We start from the raw sequence: 21,700 nt of genomic DNA on the forward strand, positions 1-21,700 counted from the left end.
TATTCAATTAACAAGTGTCTAAAAATAAAATTTAAGTGTCTTTCTAGGGAACTAGCTGAAAAGCTAGAAAAGATACAAAGGTCCACTGACTTTAGGGACAGATAATTAAAGAGATCTAAAGAAGAGTGCATCTCATGTATGATATATGTATAGGAGTGGAATCCTCAATAGAAAAATTAAGTCACTTTATATCTCTATACCAAGAAATTTATTATATACCAAGCAAATCTGGATGGTAAAAAAATAACATACTAGGAGATTTCGTTCTAAACATGAAATTTATATAAGATTAATATGTTAACATCTATCACCTTGATTTTAAGTAAAATCTAGTGGTTTTCTTAAAAGAAAATCAAAGATACTAATGATTTAAGATTCATTATCCCAGGGAAGTGTCTGTCATTGACTTTAATGGATCAAAAAAGATTATTAGAGGTGAAGGGGAGGAAGTACATAAAAAATGAATACATTTTCTGCCACCATTCCTTTATGCACATATTCTTGTTTACTGTCAGGAAATCACAGCCCCTCTTCAGTGTAAGGTTCAGGAGGCAGGAAAATTGTCAGTTTGGTTCATTCATATTTCCAGTGCCAGGCACAGGACCTGGGACATAGCAGGTACTCAATAAATGTTTGTTTGAATAAACAAACATTTTAAATAAATGATAAATGATTTGTAAATGTTTGATTATTTCTTAATAATCAAATATAATATATGCTATGTAATATATGCTCAGGAAAAACATATCGGAAATTTAAGGATTTCATAAATGGTAGCTTCTTTGTATAGAAATAGGTCTATAGGGACTTCCCTGGTGGTCCAGTGGTAAAGAATCCACCTTCCAATGCAGAGGACGCGGGTTCGATCCCTGGTCAGGGAACTAAGATCCCACATGCCACGGGGAAACTAAGCCCGTGAGCCACAACTACTGAGCTCGTGTACCTCAACTACAGAGCCCACACGCTCTGGACCCCACATGCCACAATTAGAGAGAATCCCGCACGCTGCAATGAAGAGTCCGTGCGTGGCAACGAAGATCCCAACTAAGTCCCAACTAAGACCCGAAAGGAAGGAAGGAAGGAAGGGAAGGAAGGAAGGAAGGGAGGAAGGAAGGGAGGGAGGGAGGGAGGGAGGGAGGGAGGGAGGGAGGGAGGGAGGGAGGGAGGAAGGGAGGGGGAGGGAGGGGGAGGGAGGGGGGAGGGAGGGGGGAAGAAGGAAGGAAGGAAGGAAGGAAAGAAGGGAGGAAGGAAGAACTCTATAGAAAATTGTGGAAGAAATCAGATGTCATGACAGAGAACAGTATCTTTCAGAGATAATCCCATACTGGCATATAAAAACATTAAATTTAATCATTTATACAGCACACATAACACAACCCATACCAAAATTTCTACAATTTAGTATCATATGGCTTTCTTTTTTAAAAAAGGAACTAGTTGAAACATAAATTTTTATTAAAGATGAACCTTAAAGGAAGTTAAAATTTATAAAAGTTACATTCTAAGTTAAAACAAAGCCAAGAGAAGTAGGTGTTTTATTATGACCAAAACCCCCTGACTTTTTATATTTCTGTAGTTTATAAGGATTATAAACTAGGATCCATTCTAGCAGAACACATTATTTATGCCTTTCTTAAGGCATTTACCATATAATACAGGATTCTTTAAGACATGGACTATCACATTCACCTTTGTGTACAGAACAGGGTATAGCACATTAGGGACTCAATAAATACAGTTGTCCCTTGGTGTCCACAGATCACAGATGTTCAAGTCTCTTATATGAAATGGCATAGTACACTTGTCCTTCTGTATCCTCTGATGCAGAAGCCATGAATAAGCAGGACTGACTGTATTTGATAGGTAAATCAAAGATAGAAATTTTCTTTAAAAATATTCCTACCCAGGAACTCCTTCAACCCAAGTCAAGTTTTCAGACCTAGAATAGTTGCTTTGAGATAGGAGAACCAAAAAAAGGTCTTCAATTAATATGCATTTTACTCTAAACAAAGAAAGAAAGGAAAAAAACTTACAGAACACCTCATTACAGGTCATTTGAGCCTATTCACATAATCTGCAAATTCTAGCTGGTAATGTGCAGTTGCTGCTTTATCATGTGATGTCCAGTGACATAAAAAATATAACATCAAATAGTTGTCTGCCAATCCTTCAGAGAAGTAGGAGTACATCTCATGAGTTATTATCTTAATTCCCAAAAGTGAGGGAGGGGCAAGACAGGGGTTGGGGATTAATAGGTACAAACTATTATGTATAAAATAAATAAGTTACAGGATATATTGTACAACACAGGGAATATAGCCAATATTTTATAATAACTATAAATAGAGTATAACCTTTAAAAATTGTGAATCACTATGTTGTACACCTGTAACTTATATAATACTGTACATCAACTATATCTCAGTTAAAAATATAAAAATAAAATTAAATTTTTAAAAATCATCAATGAAATTAGTAAAATTTACTTACACAAAACCTAAAGAACTATAGCAAAAGGAATCTGTTTACCAAGCTTTAAGTTTTCCAGAAAATGATATTACTAAATTCAGTATATCAAACAAAATATTTAGACTTCTTTTGGATAAGAAATTCTTATTGTTGAGTGGCCAACTTTGTTTTCTGAACTAGAACAATTCAAGAGAAAGAACATTTTAAACATTACGTTGTTTCCAACATATCTTATCAGTGTTACTAGCAAGCCAATATTCTACTGCCATCTAAAGTAGAAAAAGAGAATTACTGCTTATAGTTAAGACAGAAGACAAATGAATCCTGAAAATATGATAGAATAAGTCAAATGTTTTCAGTCTATCCTATTCATGTCTCCTGATCTAAACATTTTAAGACCAGATATTTTGCATCCATTTTTTATACTCAAGTTAATTTCTTATTACTTAATATTTACTGTCCAAAACGTATACAGGTGAAGTTCGTTCTTAAACTGACTCAAGTATCAAAAAGATACTACTTTACATACTTTTCTTCATTTGTAAAGAAAGGCCAATACCAGATTTTAAAATATCTTACACAGTAAAATTTTTTATCATTATATAATAAATCCAAAAACTCTACTTCAGAGACAAGAAAGCTCGATATTTAAAAGCATTATGGCTTTTTCACAACTGGCTTCTCCACTGCATATATGCCACAAGAGAAATTTCAAAAGAAAAGCTGGTAAAACCATTCTTTGACAACAATAACAAAATCACTAATGGGCAGTGACCTCGAGTCATTTTGTAAACTTGATACCAAATTCACTTTTAAGCCTCTGCTTTTACCATATGTACTTTCCACAAAAGTTTCCAGGTTATTGGGGCTTCCCTGGTGGCACACTGGTTAAGAATCCGCCTGCCAATGCAGGGGACACGGGTTCGAGCCCTGGTCCGGGAAAATCCCAGATGCTGTGGTGCAAATAAGCCCATGCACCACAACTACTGAGCCTGCGCTCTAGAGCCTACGAGCCACAATTACTGAAGCCTGCACCACAACTACTGAAGCCCACACGGCCTAGAGCCCTCACACTGCAACTACTGAGCCCATGCGCCACAACTACTGAAGCCCACGCACTCTAGGGCCCGTGTGTCGCAACTACTGAGGCAGTGTGCTGCAACTACTGCATGCCTAGATCCTGTGCTCCACAATAAGAGAAGCCACCGCAATGAGATGCCCACTCACCGCAACGAAGAGTAGCCCACGCTCACTGCCACTAGAGAAAGTCTGTGTGCAGCAGCGAAGACCTAACACAGCCAGAGGAAAAACATACATATTCAGAAATATAGAGTCAAATTTTTTAAAAGCCAAATGCAGAAAATTATGTATTGTATGCTCCCCCTTGTTTTTGTTTTTGTTTTTTGTTTTTTGTGGTACACGGGCCTCTCACTGTTGGGGCCCCTCCCGTTGCGGAGCACAGGCTCCAGATGCGCAGGCTCAGCGGCCATGGCTCACGGGCCCAGCCACTCCGCGGCATGTGGGATCCTCCCGGACCGGAGCACGAACCCGTGTCCCCTGCATCGGCAGGCGGACTCTCAACCACTGCCTCACCAGGGAAGCCCCTCCTCCTTGTATTTTAAAAAAGAGAGGAGAGGCTGGTGGTGATGGGGTTGTGGACATTCTACCCCAAATTATGGCACCTTGGCATATTGAATATCTTAAGGTGAAGTAATTTAAGAAAAGGAAGAGGAGGAAAGTCACCCTGACCTCCTCACCAAACTTCTCCCCAAAATAGGTCATAAAACCCTCATGTGAGAGGTGCCCTCACTATACACAGAGGAATGGAACATCCATTCTTATCTCGCAAAACAAAGGAATGCCAAGAAGAAGCCTACAAACAGGCCTTGCTAAATTCCCTCAGTTTACTACAATTACTTCATATTCCTTAACCTATCCTATTTTTCCATGAACTGTCCACTCTTCATCAAACATATCATAAAATACTCAGGTCTGTTTCTTTGGGTTTTCATTTCCTTCTGAAGGCTCCCTTGTCACATAAAACTTATATTAAACAAATTTGGACACTTCTCGGGGCTTCCCTGGTGGCACAGTGGTTAAGAATCTGCCTGCCAATGCAGGGGATACGGGTTCTAGCCCTGGTCCGGGAAGATCCCACATGCCACGGAGCAATTAAGCCCGTGCGCCACAACTACTCAGCCTGTGCTCTAGAGCCCACAAGCCACAACTACAGAAGCCCACGCACCTAGAGCCCACGCTCTGCAACAAGAGAAGCCACTGCAATGAAAAGCCCGTGCACCGCAACGAAGAGTAGCCCCCGCTCACTGCAACTAGAGAAAGCCCACACGCAGCAACGAAGGCAGCCAAAAATAATAAATTAATTAAATAAATTTATTTTTTAAAAAATTTGTACACTTCTCTCCTGTTAATCTTTCTTTGTCAGTTTAAATTTCAGACCTGGCCAGGAATCCCAAGAGAGTCAAGGAAAAACTTCTTCCTTTCCTACATTGGCTAAATATAGGATATTGTCCATATCAAAACAAAACTCTTGGAAATTAAAAACATGATCTAATGAAAAATTCAATTAAAAGGCTAGAAAGGGGACTTCCCTGGCGGTCCAGAGGTTAAGACTCCACACTTCCACTGCGGGGGGTGTGGGTTCAATCCCTGGCTGGGGAACTAAGATCCTGTATGATGTGTGGTGCAGCCAAAAAAGAAAAGGCTAGAAGGCAAAGTTGAAAAATCTACCAAACAGTAGAAGAAAAAACAAATAAATGGAAAATAGAGAAAATAAAAGAAAATTTGAGGATTCAGTCTAGAAGGTCTAACATTTGAAAAATCAGAGTGCTAGAAAGAGAATAGAGAAAAAAAGAGATAAGAAAATAACCAACCTAAATGTCCACTGACAGATGAATAGATAAAGAAAATATGGTACATGAAGAAGATATGATACAACGGAATACTACTCAGCCATAAAAAAAGAACGAAATAATGCCATTTGCATCAACATGGATGCAACTAGAGATTATCATACTAAGTGAAGTAAGTCAGAAAGAGAAAGACAAATACCATATGATATCACTTATATGTAGCATCTAATATGACACAAATGAACCTATCTATGAAGCAGAAACACACTCATAGAGAACAGACTTGTGGTTGGCAAGGGGGAGGGGAGGTGGGGGAGGGATGGACTGGGAGTTTGGAGTTAGTAGATGCAAACTATTACATATAGAATGGGTGGATACCAAGGTCCTACTGTAGAGCACAGGGAACTATATTCAATGTCCTGGGATAAACCATAATGGAAAAGAATATAAAAGAGAATGTAGGGCTTCCCTGGTGGCGCAGTGGTTAAGAATCCACCTGCCAATGCACAGCACACGGGTTCGAGCCCTCGTCCAGGAAAATCCCACATGCTGCAGAGCAACTAAGCCCGTGCGCCACAACTATGAGCCTGCACTCTAGAGCCCATGAGCCGCAACTACTGGGCCCATGTGCCACAACTACTGAAGCCTGCGCACCTAGAGCCCATGCTCTGCAACAAGAGAAGCCACCACAATGAGAAGCACGCACACCGCAATGAAGAGTAGCCCCAGCTCACCACAGCTAGAGAAAGTCCGCGCGCAGCAACGAAGACCCAAAGCAGCTAAAAATAAAATAAATTTGTTTTAAAAAAGAATGTATATATATATACACACACATATATATGTATGTATAACTGAGTCACTTTGCTGTACAGCAGAAATTAACACAACATTGTAAAACAACTATACTTCAATTTAAGAGAAAGAAAATAAAGTAGAAATACAACTTTTCCCAGAACTAAAGGGTCATGAGTCTCCAGATTGAAAGGGCACACAGTAGCCCAAAGAATGAAATGAAAATCATACATCAGTGACATTCGAGGAAATAAAGGATAAAGAGAAAATCCTAAAAGCTTCCAGAGAGAGAAAAAGACAAGTCACATTCAATGAAACAATGCCTTCAAAACTGTGACTCAATTATTCACAACCTAGAAATATCTTCTCAGCCAAACTAGCAATTAAGTGTGAGACTAGAATAAATATATCTTTTATGACTTAAAAAGAAAAAAATTACCTCTCATATATCCTTTCTTAAGGAGCTACTTGAGAACATGCTTCAGGATCTGAGAAGAGGCACAGTAAGTAAGCTGAGCCCCAGTGAGAAGATGGAGCTACTACAGCACACATCTTGGTCTGGTCAAGAGACACTCTGACAGCCAATATGGTCCCAAAGATCAAGGCAAGAAACTGAAAATGAGGTCCCAGAGCAGCTATATACTCATCCAGGAAAGACATTATCATGACTTTCATCAGCCATATTCATGAGAAACCTCAACCTTGGGACCAGGGCTAGACAACTAGGGGAAGTTAGTTCTGTGCTGTTTCTATCTTTTCTTTTTAGTCCACTATATCTAAAAAGTATGACTGGGACTTCCCTGGTTTTCCAATGGTTAAGAATCCATCTTGCAATGAAGGGGATGCCAGTTCAATCCCTGGTCGGGGAACTAAGATCCCACATACCGCGGGGCAACTAAGCCCACGTGCCACAACTAGAGAGCCTGAGAGCCGCAACTACAGAGCCCACGCACTCTGGACCCCATGTGCCACAACTAGAAAGGAGCCTGCACACCACAACGAAGAGCCCACATGCCACAACTAAGACCCAATGCAGCCAAAAAATTTTTTAAAGTAGGACTTTTCCCCCCTTTTCTCTTTCTTTGTTCACACTGTCAAGTGGGCTAGGAGCTACTCTAAACTGCCTATAATTTATTTAAGTTGACACAGAGTACTCTGTGACTGCCTTTTCCAAATACCCCTAACCATTAGCTTAATGCCTATATTCTCCTGGAGCTATCTGATCCACTGGGGCAGGGACTACAGCTGTGATGTTTATTGCTGTATCCCAAGCATAGTGCATGGTATGTAATTAAGATGCTTAGGGAAGCCAGGTGGTGCCCGGGTTGGGCACCCACCCACCCCCACCCCCATCTCCCAGAGGCCACTGAATCCCATCAAGTCTAAATTTGTTGAAATTTCTTGTTGGCCAATGACCAACTCTTTCCAAGCTGAGTTTTCTTCACTGTTACACAGGCCTAAGTATCTGTACGCTGTCTTTTATTTTACGTTTTAGGAGTCAGGTGAAGTAAATATAGAATATCTTCAATTAGTACCTCTAACAGAATTTCAATTATTTTTTAATACTCGCTGCTTAATGAAGATGGATTTACTACTGCCCACCACGGGCCAAGCACTTCGTGAGGTTCTGGAGGATTTGTAAAAAGGACAACCAAGATGTATTGAAAATTTTACTACACTGGAGGAGTAACGTAAACCATTTAGTTGGTGACGTTCCTTTCGTGGACTTGCTTACCGGCTCTAAATTAAATGAACACATTAAACACAATGGTGAAAATACCAATTTAAAAAGTCTACTCTCGGGCTTCCCTGGTGGTGCAGTGGTTGAGAGTCTGCCTGCCGATGCAGGGGACACGGGTTCGTGCCCCGGTCCCAGAAGATCCCACATGCCGCTTAGCAGCTGGGCCTGTGAGCCATGGCCGCTCAGCCTGCGCGTCCAGAGCCTATGCTCCGCAGCGGGAGAGGCCACAACAGTGAGAGGCCTGCGTACCGAAAAAAAAAAAAAAAAGTCTACTCTCCATTAAAAACATATGTATGCTTAATAAGTATTTGTTGGATGAATAAATGTACAAAAATATTAATAATGGTCATATTAGCAGATGATAATGTGTGTTTTTACACATTTCAAATTTCTATACTTTCTTTAATAAAGTTAAAAAATATTTACAATACAAATTATTAAGAGAAAGCATATAGGTAGCTGAATGTTTGCAAATTAAAAATTAAATTAAATCCAGCATACGTCACATGACCTATCCCCATTATAAGATATACAAAAACTGTATTACCACAGGTCTTTCCTTTCCAGTCAATCTAATTCTCAAAAAAATTATAAATTTTCATAGCTTCAAGAGAAGAGACAAAACCAGGTATTTAAAATACAAATATTTCAGGACTTCCGTGGTGGCACAGTGGTTAAGAATCCTCCTGCCAATGCATGGGACATGGGTTCGAGCCCTGGTCCGGGAAGATCCCACATGCCGTGAAGCAACTAAGTCCGTGCACCACAACTACTGAGCCTGCGCTCTAGAGCCCATGAGCCACAACTACTGAGACCGCATGCCACAACCACTGAAGCCCGCGTGCCTAGAGCCCGTGCTCCACAACAAGAGAAGCCACTGCAATGATAATCCCACGCACCACAATGAAGAGTAGCCCCCACTTGCCACAACTAGAGAAAGCCCACGCGGAGCAATGAAGACCCAATGCAGCCAAATATAAATAAATAAAATAAATATTTAAAATAAATAAAATACAAATATTTCTTAGTCTTTTACTACTTTAAATCTTAATATATGTTACTGATATTATTTTCTCAAATAAATTTAAACCAGTTTTCATATGTTGACAGTAAAAACTCGATTCTCAAGTTTACATTAAATTTTATATTATTTTAAATTATATTAATAAACAAAAATTTTACATCCTCTGAATATGAAGAAAAATTCCAAGTTCAAATTATAACCATGTTTTACCAAGAACACACACTGAGTACTACAGAATTATTAAAGCTTTTTTTTTTTTTTTTTTGCGGTACTAGGGCCTCTTACTGCTGTGGCCTCTCCCGTTGCGGAGCACAGGCTCCGGACGCGCAGGCGCAGCAGCCATGGCTCACGGGCGCAGCCGCTCCGCGGCATGTGGGATCCTCCCGGACCGGGGCACAAACCCGCGTCCCCTGCATCGGCAGGCGGACTCTCAACCACTGCGCCACCAGGGAAGCCCAAAGCTTATTTTTTATTTACCACAAACCTCATGAGCATAAAGAACAAACTAGTGAAATTCCTCAAGAGGACATAAGAGCAAATAATCCCTATTTCCTAAATATTCCTATTTTAGATTTGAGTCAAGTAACCAACTTATAATTTACATACAATGTTGTTTGCAAATACCAAACATTATGAATTTAAGAACATTCTGAAACAGGGGTCGGCAAACTTTTTGTGTAAAGGTTCAGACAGTAAATATCTTAGGCTTTGAAGGCCACAAGATCTTTGTCACAACCACTCAACTCTGTTATTATAGTGGTGAAAGCTGTCATAGGCAAGATGAAAATGAATGAGCATGTGGCCATGTTCCAATAAAAATGTATTTATAAAAAACGGATTGCAGGCCAGATTCTCCCAGGGGCCATAGTTCGCTGACCCCTGATTATACCTTCCAGAGTATTATACCTTCCAGCTCTCCCCATACAGAAGTAGTGTTGGTTTTCTCTCTGTGCTTACCTTTTCAATGGCAATCTCCACATTTAAGCACTATCCATTCATTCACATTTTCTACAGATTTTTACTAAGTGCATATCACATGCCAGAAACAGTTTTAGGTGTTAGTGATAAAAAAGGAAAAAATAATAATAAAGTCCTGCCTTCTTAATGCTTACATTATAATAGGGGAGTCAACAAATAAACAAGCTAATAAGTACATAACTTCAGTTAGTGCTAAGTATGAAGATAAGCAAAGCAGGGCAAAAAGAGTGGGGAGGAAGGGTGAGGCTCTTTGTATAGATCAGGGAAGGCCTCATAGGAAATCACTTTTAAGTAGAAAATGAATGAAGTAAATGAACAATCCATGTGAATATCTGGGGGAAGAGCACTGCAGGCATATGGACAACTACCTGCAAAGGTCCTAAAGAAATTCAGAAAGCACCTACCAGGTTTAAATAAAGACAAGATTAGTGTGGCTGGAATAAGACAATGAGATCAGAGAAATAGGTAAGGGGGAGATCACAAGGACTTGAAGGCTATGGTAAAAGGACTGGATCTTATTTGAAGTTTGAGGTGAAGCCATGAATATGGAATGGTTGAAAGCACGAGAGTTAGTAGGTATGATGTATGTTTTAAAAAGATCACTGGTTTATTTGTCAATTATATCTCAATAAAGTTGGGGGAAAAAAGAGGTTCACTGGTAGCTGTGCTGAGAATAGACTAGGAGGCAGAAGTGGAATAGGAAGGCCAATCCATAGGCTGTCACATGTATTTGTAGACTTCTAAAACAGGATCTAGGGACTTCCCTGGTGGTCCAGTGGGTAAGACTCCACGCTCCCAATGCAGGGGGCCCGGGTTCAATCCCTGGTCAGGGAACTAGATCCCACATGCATGCTGCAACTAAGAATTCACATGTTGCAACTAAAGATCCCGCACGCTGCAATGAAGATCCCGCGTGCTGCAACTAAGACCCGGCACAGCCTAAATAAATAAATAATAAATAAATATAAATAAATAAAATAAGATCTAAACATTTAAAAATTTTAAATTATAGAGAAAATAGAATAAAATAAATAAGCAACAAGGATAGATTATACAGCACAGGGAAATACAGCCATTATTTTGTACTAACTTTAAATGGAGTATAATCTATAAAAATATTGAATTGCTATGCTGTATACCTGAAACATATATTGTAAATCAACTATAGTTCAATTAAAAAAAAAAAAGGAGGGCTTCCCTGGTGGAGCACTGGTTAAGAATCCATGGGTTCGATCCCTGGTCTGGGAAGATCCCACATGCTGCGGAGCAACTAAGCCCGTGTGCCACAACTACTGAGCCTGTGCTCTAGAGCCCGCAAGCCACAACTACTGAAGCCTGTGCACCTAGAGCCTGTGTTCCACAACAAGAGAAGCCACCGCAATAAGAAGCCCGCGCACTGCAACGAAGAGTAGCCCCTGCTCACTGCAACTAGAAAAAGCCTGCGCGCCAGCAACAAGGACCCAATGCAGCCAAAAGTAAGATAAATAAAATAAAATTTTTAAAAAAGGAAAAAAAATTATAGAGGGAAAGAGAAATGGAAAAATTAACATTTGATTGACAGAACTGAATAAAGAATTATATCAACAATAGACCAAAAAAATTCAATAGAATTTTCATCAAAAATTTTTGTTTAGGGACTTCCCTGGTGGTCCAGTAGGTAAGACTCTGCGCTCCCAATACAGGGGCCCGAGTTCGAACCCTGGTCGGGGAACTAGATCCTGCATGCATGTTGCAACTAAAGAGCCCGCATGCCACAACTAAGACCCGGCAGAGCCTAAATAAATAAATAAATTTTTTTAAAAAAATTTTTTGTTTAACATGAGATTTCAGTGATGAAATATAATATCATCACCAACAGAGGGCAGTAGTGAATACAGAACACAAGTGTACAAACTGTGATCCAGCTTCATAGTTAAAGATCCTTCTCTAGAATTCTAGTAAACTAGAATTAAGGAGCATACCCGCGAGGTTAACAGCAGGAGCAAGAAATAGAGAGTATGCAAACAAATATCTATGAGAAGTTGAAATTACAAATGTGAGCAAAAAAAAAATTAGCTAAAAACGGCAGAGTAGGACTTCCCTGGTGGACCAGTGGGTAAGACTTCCAGCTCCCAATGCAGGGGGCCTGGGTTCGATCCCTGGTTGGGGAATTAAATTCCACATGCATGCCACAACTAAAAAGAGCCCACATGCCACAACTAAAGATCCTTCATGCCGCAGCTAAAGATCCCACATGCCGTGATCCCGCAACTAAAGGTCACGCGTGCCCCAACTAAAACCTGGCACAGACTAAATAAATATTTTTTAAAAAAAGGCAGAGTATTTATATAGGATGTCATTTCCCTAACTAAACACACCACTCTCAATTCACTGATTTCACTGCTTCACAGGAGATACCAAAAAATAAAACTAAAGCAAGTGAACAGTCAGCTTCACGTATCTACGAGCAGATGAAGGGTTTGTCCTTTTGTGATCAACAGGCAAAGCTACAGAGGGTCAATATCCCAGCCAAGTAAGGTAGAAAAGCTCCAGTTCAAGTGGAAAACAGGGACCAGTACAAATGTGAGCAATCAGTACACTACACCCAGGCAAGGAACGTGAAGATTAGAGGGAAAGGCTACAGCTCAGGAAGCACCTGAATTTGAAACACGGGCTATGAATAAATGAATGCAGGCAGCTGGCAATAAGGAGATTATTAATGTGTACCCACTGCCCATTACCTGCCAGGAGTTACACATCCCTCCTTCCCTTTCCTCCTATCCCTGTTGTCCCTTTTCATTTTCACTCTCTTTATAGAACTTGATGTTCTATAGATGATTGAAAGGTATGGCCACCAAATGACAATTGAGGTACTACTCCATTTTTATCCTCAGTTTTTTTCCCTCTGCTTAGACTCCTACATTTTTTTCTTTAGTATTTTTCCTCACTGCTTTTATTCTAGCCTGCATGTTGAATTCAAGACTGTTGAGACTCCACAGACAAAAGAAAAAACTGTTTTGACCTGTGCTCTCATCAATACGTAAAAACACATACCCTGCTCACTTCATACTCATTAGTATGACTACTATCAAAACACACACACACACACACACAGAAAATAACTGGTAAGGATGTGAAGAAATTGGAATTCTTGTACACTGTTGGTGGGAATGTAAAATGACACAGCTGCTGTTGAAAACAGAATGGCAGTTCCTCAAAAAATTAAAAACAGAATTACCATATGATCCAGCAATCCCACTTCTGGGTATATACCCAAAAGAATTGAAAGCAGGGTTTCAAAGCAGTATTTGTACACCCATGTTCATAGCAACATTATTCACAATAGCTAAAACAAGGAAGCAACCCAAGTGTCCACTAACAGGTGAATGGATAAGCAAAATGTGGTATATACATACAATGGACTATTATTCAGCCTTAAAAAGTAAGGAATTTCTGACATATACCACAACATGGATGAACCTTAAAGGCATTATGCTGAATGAAATAAGACAGTCACCATAAAGACAAATACTGTATGATTCCACCTATATGAGATACTTAGAGTAGTCAAAATCATAGAGACAGAAAGTAGAAGGATGGGGGAGTGGTTTATAGGGAGTCACTGTTTAATGGTACAGAGTTTCAGTTTTACAAGATGAAAAGAGTTATAGATACAGATGGTTGTGATGGATGCACAATATTATGAATGTATTTAATACCAATGAACTGCATACTTGAAAATGGTTAAGGTGATAAATTTTATGTTTTATGTACTTTACCAAAATTTTTTTAATTGAAGGGAAAAAAAATACCCTGCTAAAAATGCAGGAGTAAAGGTTAGTAGGAATAAAAAAGTTGGTTCACTTTTTCTTGCCTCCTACACCAATATTCTACATTGGGTATGGCCATGCATTGGTCAAATTGGGCTATTCACCATTTCTTGAAGCTGCTCCACATTTTCCTGCCCCACCTCAGCTATATTCTTAGCCTAAATGCCCTATGTGGCTGCCCTTCATTTCAGTCTAAAATACTCTACACGTTCTTCAAGCACAACAAAAATGGGGCTTCCCTGGTAGTGCAGTGGTTAAGAATCTGCCTGCCAATGCAGGGGACACGGGTTCGAGCCCTGGTCCGGGAAGATCCCACATATCACGGAGCAACTAAGCCCGTGCACCACAACTACTGAGCCTGTGCTCTAGAGCCCGTGAGCCACAACTACTGAGCCTGCGCACCACAAATACTGAAGCCGACGCGCCTAGAGCCCGTGATCCGCAACAAGAGAAGCCACCACAGCGAGAAGCCCGCGCACCGCAACGAAGCGTAGACCCCGCTCGCCGCAACTAGACAAAGCCTGCATGCAGCAACAAAGACCCAATGCAGCTTTAAATACATAATTAATTATTTGGGGAAAAAAACCCAACAAAAATGGCATCTCCATCTGCCAGAAGGAACTAATATCTCTTTTCTGTCCACAGTAGTCCACTCAGACCTCTATTTCCAAATGCTACAGCATCCTTGCATCATGTTTATTTGTGTATGTTCTTTTTATTGCAGCTAGACATTCCATCTCTGCTCAAAGCCTTTTTGTTTAAAAATCATGTTTGCTTTTTATGTTTCCATAAGAATTCCATAAGAGAGATGTTTTATCCCTCAGTGTTGCTTATAAGGTAAATGAAGATTGGAACTAGATGTTATCTTGAGCCCATAGTTTCAGCCTTAAGTCAAACAATCAAAGGCTATTTCCCTTGGTACCTCAGACCAGCAGCTGTGCAGAAGCTGTGCTGCCAGGCACAGGCAAATCTTCTATTCTACTCCCAATACCAAAAGAATCATGCTACTCAAAAACCACTCAGAAAACTTAAGTATTCTAGCCTCGGGCAGAGGACTGAGAATAGTGAGAGCAAGACCTAGATATTATTTAGCAATGTATTTTAAAGAAAATAAGAGAGAGAGTTTCTAGACAATCTTTTCTCACAGTATACTTCAATTTTTATCTCATAACAAAACAAAAGAATCAAAATACGGGCCACCTAGAGAGGAGTAGCCCCCAATATTTAGAAATCCTAAGACATTGCCTACACAAGTGCTGTTCTTACTTTTTGGCCTGCAGTCCCTTATCCTCATCCCCTGTAGACCTAGCAAACACTTCAGAAACTCAGGTAAGATGTCAAATTCTCTAGGAAACCTTTTCTGACCACTCAAAGCGTAATATCTGATAGAAATACAAGGTATTCACTAGTGATTTATGATATCAACTAAAATTACTTAGAATGTCTAGAATCACATATGAGATACTACTCCTTACATTTCTAGGAGACAATCCATTTACTTTCTGTGAAATAATTGCTTTGTTTTTTTTGTCCAGATTCAAATCCTCTAAGCAAAAGCAGTTTTAAAAAGAGAAACACAGGGGACTTCCCTGGTGGTCCAGTGGTTAAGACTTCACCTTCTAATGCAGGGGGTGAGGGTTCAATCCCTGGTTAGGAGCTAAGATTCCACATGCCTCGTGGACAAAAAACCAAAACATAAAACAGAAGCAATATTGTAACAAATTAATAACCATAATTCAAAAAGAGACATGTACTACAATGTTCACTGCAGCACTATTTACAATAGCCAGGACATGGAAGCAACTTAAGTGTCCACTGACGGATGAATGGATAAAGTAGATGTGGCACATGTATACAATGGAATATTACTCACCCTTAAAAAAGAAACGAAACTGAGTTATTTGTAGTAAGGTGGATGGACCTAGAATCTGTCATACAGAGTGAAGTAAGTCAGAAAGAGAAAAACAAATACTGTATGCTAACACATATATATGGAATCTAAAAAAAAAAATTGTTCTGATGAACCTAAGGGCAGGACAGGAATAAAGATGCAGACATAGAGAATGGACTTGAGGACTAGGGGGTGGGGGGCTGGGGGGAAGGGGAAGCTGGGACAAAGTGAGAGAGTGACATGGACATATATACACTACCAAATGTAAAATAGCCAGTGGGAAGCAGCCGCATAGCACAGGGAGATCAGCTCGGTGCTTTGTGACCAACTAGAGGGGTGGAATAGGGAGGATGAGGGGGAGGTTCAAGATGGAGGGGATATATGTATACATATAGCTGATTCACTTTGTTATATAGCACGAACTAACACAGCATTGTAAAGCAATTATACTCCAATAAAGATGTAAAAATATACATATATTGTAACAAATTCAATAAAGACTTTAAAATGGTCCATAACAACAAAATCTTTAAAAAAAATAAATAACTGCCTTTTTAAGGTATCATAAGCAATTCTGAAACACAGTAACTGCAAAAGGATAACAGATGAAATATCAACACTGACTTTAATCAAAGTGTAATGTTTAGGCTAAATGCTTAGACTCCTTGAGCCTGTTTCCTAATCTTTAAAATGGGTGTACACCACATAAGGTTTTTCGCAAGAAACAAATTAAATAAAATATAACATGTCTAACAGAGTTCCTAACACATAGGAGGCCCACAAAAATAATTTTTACAGGTTATCTCTAGAGTACACTTAATTACTAGATTCAGTCCTATCACTAGTTCTTAGTCTAAACCAGTGTTGTCCAATGTGGTAGCCATTAGCCACAAGTGACTGTTGAGCACGTGGAATGTGACTAGTCCAAACTGACATGTGCTTTAAGTGTAAAATACTCACCAGATTTCAAAGACTTAGTGAAAAAAATAATCTAAAACATCTCATTAATATTTGTATACTGATTACACGTGAAGAGATAATACTTTGGATATACTAGGTTAAACAAAATGTTAAAGTTAATTTCACTTTTTTCTTTTTACTTTTTTAATGTGGCTACTAGAAATTGTAAAAATTGCATGTCTGGCTCTCATTACATTTCTATTGGACAGGCTGAGCTACTCTTTGACTTCAAGCTGGTGAACGTGCTCTCTTAACCATACAGTGGACTGCTTGGCTGGGGTTCACTCCAGCTAACCCACCCCTTATCCCGGCATACACATGATCACTTTAACATCCTTGAACACTTCCACGGCCTGGGAAAGCTGATAGCTTGATCACTCTTAATTTTAAAAAGTATGGCGCGCACAGATCCGCCGAGGCAACTCGAAATCGTAACCTACACAAGAAAGAAGTGTCTGGAGACAAAACCCAAGTTTTCTCCGTTGGGTGTCGGTCAACACTGCTGCGGGGAGCCCTAAGAAAGTGAGAAAAGGGACAGAGCGAGTGCAGGGGATCTGAAGGAGTGCAGGGGATCCAGGAGCCCCTGGAGCGGAGGTCTGAGGAGGGAAGCCTTTCAGCTTCTGGGGTGACGAGTCGGAGGGCGGCGGGGAAGAGATTTGACTCCGCGGCGGAGGCTGCAGGGAGTAGCGGTACCTTAAGAATCCCCTTCATCTTCGCCATAAAGGGGCGGAACTCCTCAGGTGGCACCTCCGGATAGAGCTGACTCCGCAGCAGCTCCTCCGTGATGCCCGGGTACCCATGGAAAGCGTCCTGAGCCAGGCCGCTCAGCAACCCGCTCAGCGGCTTAGCGCCCTCAAGCTCGCCCGCCATAGTTGGCGGAGGCCCCGCCCCCCAACAGCTGAGCGTGGCCCCGCCACGGCAGCCGATATGGGCCTAAACAGATGGACAAAGGCGCGCGAGGAAAGTGGCGGCGGAGTTCCAGCAGGGGTCGGTGTTGGCCCCTCCCAGCTCTGCAAAACCCAACGCTTAGGTTTGCCACCGCGGAGCTATCAATCCATTAAGTTCCATACCGCTCACTTTGCTTCCGCTTATTTCCTTCATCACTCCAGGGGCTTGTCGAAGAAAAAAATTGCTCAATGGAGATTACTTTAGACGGAGTAGCATCCTATGCGGGTAGCAGTTTAACTTTCGGATGGCTGTATCTCACTGCAAGCTTTGCCAATCCATTAACTGAATAGCATCTATCACTCAAATCTGACCTCTGCCTAATCCTTACCTGTGCACCTTTGTCCACGAAAAATTTAACTATACCCTGGTAATATGTTTTTTTGGGTTGTTAATTGCCTTTTTACATACATGTGTGTTGTCTTTCCAGCTAGATTAGTGGCTCTGATCCAATGTTCCTTTCTATAACATATATTTTGTTAACACTTTCTTTACTATCCTAAAATAAAGTGCATAGATAATATAACTTCTTACCCATATAATTTCCAAAAATCAATATATTATTCACCAATAAAAAGGAATGAGTTACTGATACATGCTGCAACATGGATGAGCCTTAAAAACATGCTAAGTGAAAGAAGACAAAGGGCCAGATATTGTATGATCCCATTGATATGAAATGTGCAGAACAGTCAAATCTATATACACAGAAAGTAGATTAATGGTTGCCAGCAACTGGAGGAGTGGGGAATGGAGAATGACTGTTAATGGGTTTCTTTTGGGGATGATGAAAGTGTTCTAGAATTAGATAGTGGCTCTGATTGTACAACTTTGTGAATATACTAAATCCACTGAATTGTACACTTTAAAAGAAAATGAACTTCACAGTATGTGAATTATATCTCAATTTAAAAATCAATATAATGACCTAACTGTAATTTAGGATAAAAATAAAAGGAAAGAAAGTTATAATATATGCATTTCAATGTATAAATGTTACGTTTCAGGCTCAGACGATAATAAACAGGTAGGTTTTTCACCTATATGAATGTCCCCTGCATGGCAAGATGTCTTGTATCCTTGGTGCCTGTCCAGCCCCAGCCATTCCTCCCCCTCCATTATTGTGACAACTGAAATACCCCTTTCGAAGTAGTGCCACGCTGCTGAGAATCACTGATCTAGACTACTTTAACTAATATTTATCCAGCATTTGCCTGAAGTCAGGAGGTATTCTTTATACTAGAAAATATATAAGATAGTTCTTTCCCTAAAGGAATTAATTTTCTAAAAAGCAAATTCAGAGATGATTTCAGAACTCCAAGAAAAACAAACCTAGAGATAAACTATACATCCTGTTAATTGTGCCTGCAGGAGTTGCAGAGAATGGTCCATGTAAGGGAAAAAGTAAAATAAGGGTGGTGAGTGGATAGAAAGCACTATTAAGTACATGACTTCCAAATTACCCACCAGAAAGGCTGTACTCATTTATTTCCATGAAACCTTACTAACACTGACTGGTATTATTCTTTAGAATCTTTGCTATCTGATACATGAGAAATACTATCTTATTGTTTTAATATGTATTTCTTAAATTTTGAGAGTGAATTTTTTATTTATATAATTGACAATATAACATTATGTTAGTTTCAAGAGTACAGCATAATGATTCCATATTTGTATATATTGCAAAATGATCACTACAATAAGTCTAGTTAACATCCATCACCACACAGCTACATTTTTTTTCCTTGTGGTGACAGCTTTTAAGATTAACTCTCTTAGCAACTTTCAGGAATTCCCTGGCAGTCCGGTGGTTAGGACTCCTCGCTTTCACGGCCTTGGGGAACTAAGATCCCACAAGCCACACAGCTTGGCCAAAAAAAAAAAGACAATACACTATTATTAACTGTAATTAACATGCTGTACATTACATCCCCAGGACTTATTTAAAAATGGAATTTGTACCTTTTGAAATGTTAAAAAAACAAAATTCAACTTTGTAAATTGTAAAGGTCTTATTGGCTTTATTCAACAATTCATGAATAGGGAAGCATTCAATCTCAGCTAGAAAGGTGCTCCAAGGAGCTGTACAAAATGAAAGACTTTTATAGGCAGAAGGGAGTGAGAATAAGGAAGTTGTACCTCAAAACAAAAAAGCAGGTTGGTTATTACAAGGTCACCTTCCTTTAGGGGACGTCAGGGATCTATCAGGCAGATTACCTAACTAGTGCTGATTAGGCGGTTCCTGATTGGCTGGTTTAAGATTCCATTTCTGGGAAAGGTGAAACTGTAATTCTCGGTTTGGTGATGTGGAGCTGGTTTAGCATAAGTGACTCCATTTGGGGCCTGCTGTCTTGTTTTAAACAACCACCTTTACGTGAGGACTTTTTTTTTTTTTTTTTGCGGTACGCGGGCCTCTCACTGTTGTGGCGTCTCCCGTTGCAGAGCACAGGCTCCGGACGCGCAGGCTCAGCGGCCATGGCTCACGGGCCCAGCCGCTCCGCGGCATGTGGGATCTTCCCAGACCGGGGCACAAACCCATGTCCCCTGCATCGGCAGGCGGACTCTCAACCACTGCACCGCCAGGGAAGCCCGACGTGAGGACTTTTTTATATATAGTTATTGACTGCTTGTATTTCTTCCCATTTCCTTGTCCACCTTCTACAGAGGTTTGTCACTTCAGTGATTTCTAACAGCTCTTTACACATTAGTAATACTAATGTTTGTCACTTACATTGCAATGTGTTCCTTAGGTTTATATAGTTGAATCTATCAACCCGCCTAAAAAAAGTCTGGAAAGTTATTTACCAACATGGTTATGAAGTATATCTCTAAGCAGATGGCTTTTATTTGCTTCTTTCCGCTTACCTGATTTTTCTAAATGTCTACAGTGTACATATAATATTGTTGTAATAAAAAGTTATTTAATGAAAAGATAAAGTGCCCATCAGGAGTTGCCTGGTGGCCTAGTGGTTAGGATTCCGGGCTTTCACTGACATGGCCCGGGTTCAATCCCTGGTGGGGGAACTGAGTGAGATCCCATAAGCCACACTGCGCAGCCAATAAAAATAAATAAATAAAGTGCCCATCAACAGACAATTGGTTTAAGGAGATGTGGTATATATACGTACATATATATATACATATATATATGTATACAGACACACATATTGGAATATTATTGGAATAATGGAATATTACTCAGCCATAAAAAATGAAATATTGCCATTTACAGCAACACGGATGGACCTAGAGAATATCATACTAAGTAAAGTAAGCCAGACAGAGAAAGACAAATATCATATGGTATTGCTTATATGTGAATCTAAAAAAAAAAAAAAGATACAAATGAACTTATATACAAAACAGAAACAGACCCACAGACATAGAAAACAAACTTATGGTTACCAAAGAGGAAAGGAAGGGAGAGATAAATTAGAAATATGGGATTAACAGGTACAAACTACTATACATAAAATAGATAAGCAACAAAGATTTACTGTATAGCACAGGGAACCATATTCAATATCTCATAATAACCTATAATAGAAAATAATCTGGAAAATATATATATATATATCTGAATCACTTTGTTATATACCTGAAACTAACACAATACTGTAAATCAACTGTATTTCAGTTTTAAAAAAAGATGTGTCCTAAAATCAGAATTCTTTTAATGAAAAGCTTTAAAGAACATGTGTTCTGCATTACTGAGAAAAGCCACACACCTTACATAGTGTTTCATAACCATTTTGATAAAATAAGATGCTTTCAGAATCTTATAGAAGCCTCAGATATTTTCTCCCCAAAATGCAAGTACACACCAAATGTAGTCTACAATATCTAGGGGTTAATTTACCCCTCTGAAGTTTCTGTAAGCCTGCTAGTTTTCCACTGGTTCTAAGAACTTTCTCGTAGTACTCCCAGTTCTAATTAATCCTTACAATAAATAGGTTGATCTTTTATTAGAAGCAGGGGGAAATTCTGCATATCACTATCATTATTCAACTTTTATTCCAATGTATGTTATACCTGGACATATCACTTGTTAAAAATAAGGAAGGAGGCCCAAAATGGAGTCAGTTACGCTAGGCTCCACATCACCAAACTGAGACTTAATTACCAACTGGGAATCTCCTAATCAACACCAGTTAGGTAAACTGATAGATCCCTGCCATCCGCTAAACGAAGGTGACCTTGTAATAACCAACCTTCTTT

At 39.7% G+C, this 21,700-nt stretch overlaps 1 protein-coding gene across 3 annotated transcripts in view; it reads right to left on the reverse strand.

The window, feature by feature from the left end:
- The window catches only part of COMMD1 (copper metabolism domain containing 1), a 154,183-nt gene extending 136,747 nt beyond the window's left edge, over nt 1-17,436 (reverse strand). The window contains exon 1 of one of the 3 annotated variants that reach the window (XM_022597178.2): nt 17,228-17,436. In XM_022597178.2, coding sequence (XP_022452886.1) covers nt 17,228-17,404 — 177 coding nt within the window. In that variant the 5' untranslated portion in view covers nt 17,405-17,436. The remainder of the gene's footprint in view (nt 1-17,227) is intronic. The other 2 variants (XM_022597179.2, XM_089922344.1) reach the window with 2 other exon arrangements.
- Between the last annotated feature and the right edge of the window lie 4,264 nt (nt 17,437-21,700).

This window comes from Delphinapterus leucas, chromosome 13, assembly GCF_059928025.1.
Source record: "Delphinapterus leucas isolate spDelLeu-1000000601 "Yukka" chromosome 13, BTC_Dleu_Yukka2, whole genome shotgun sequence".
NCBI classification, from domain to species: domain Eukaryota; kingdom Metazoa; phylum Chordata; class Mammalia; order Artiodactyla; family Monodontidae; genus Delphinapterus; species Delphinapterus leucas.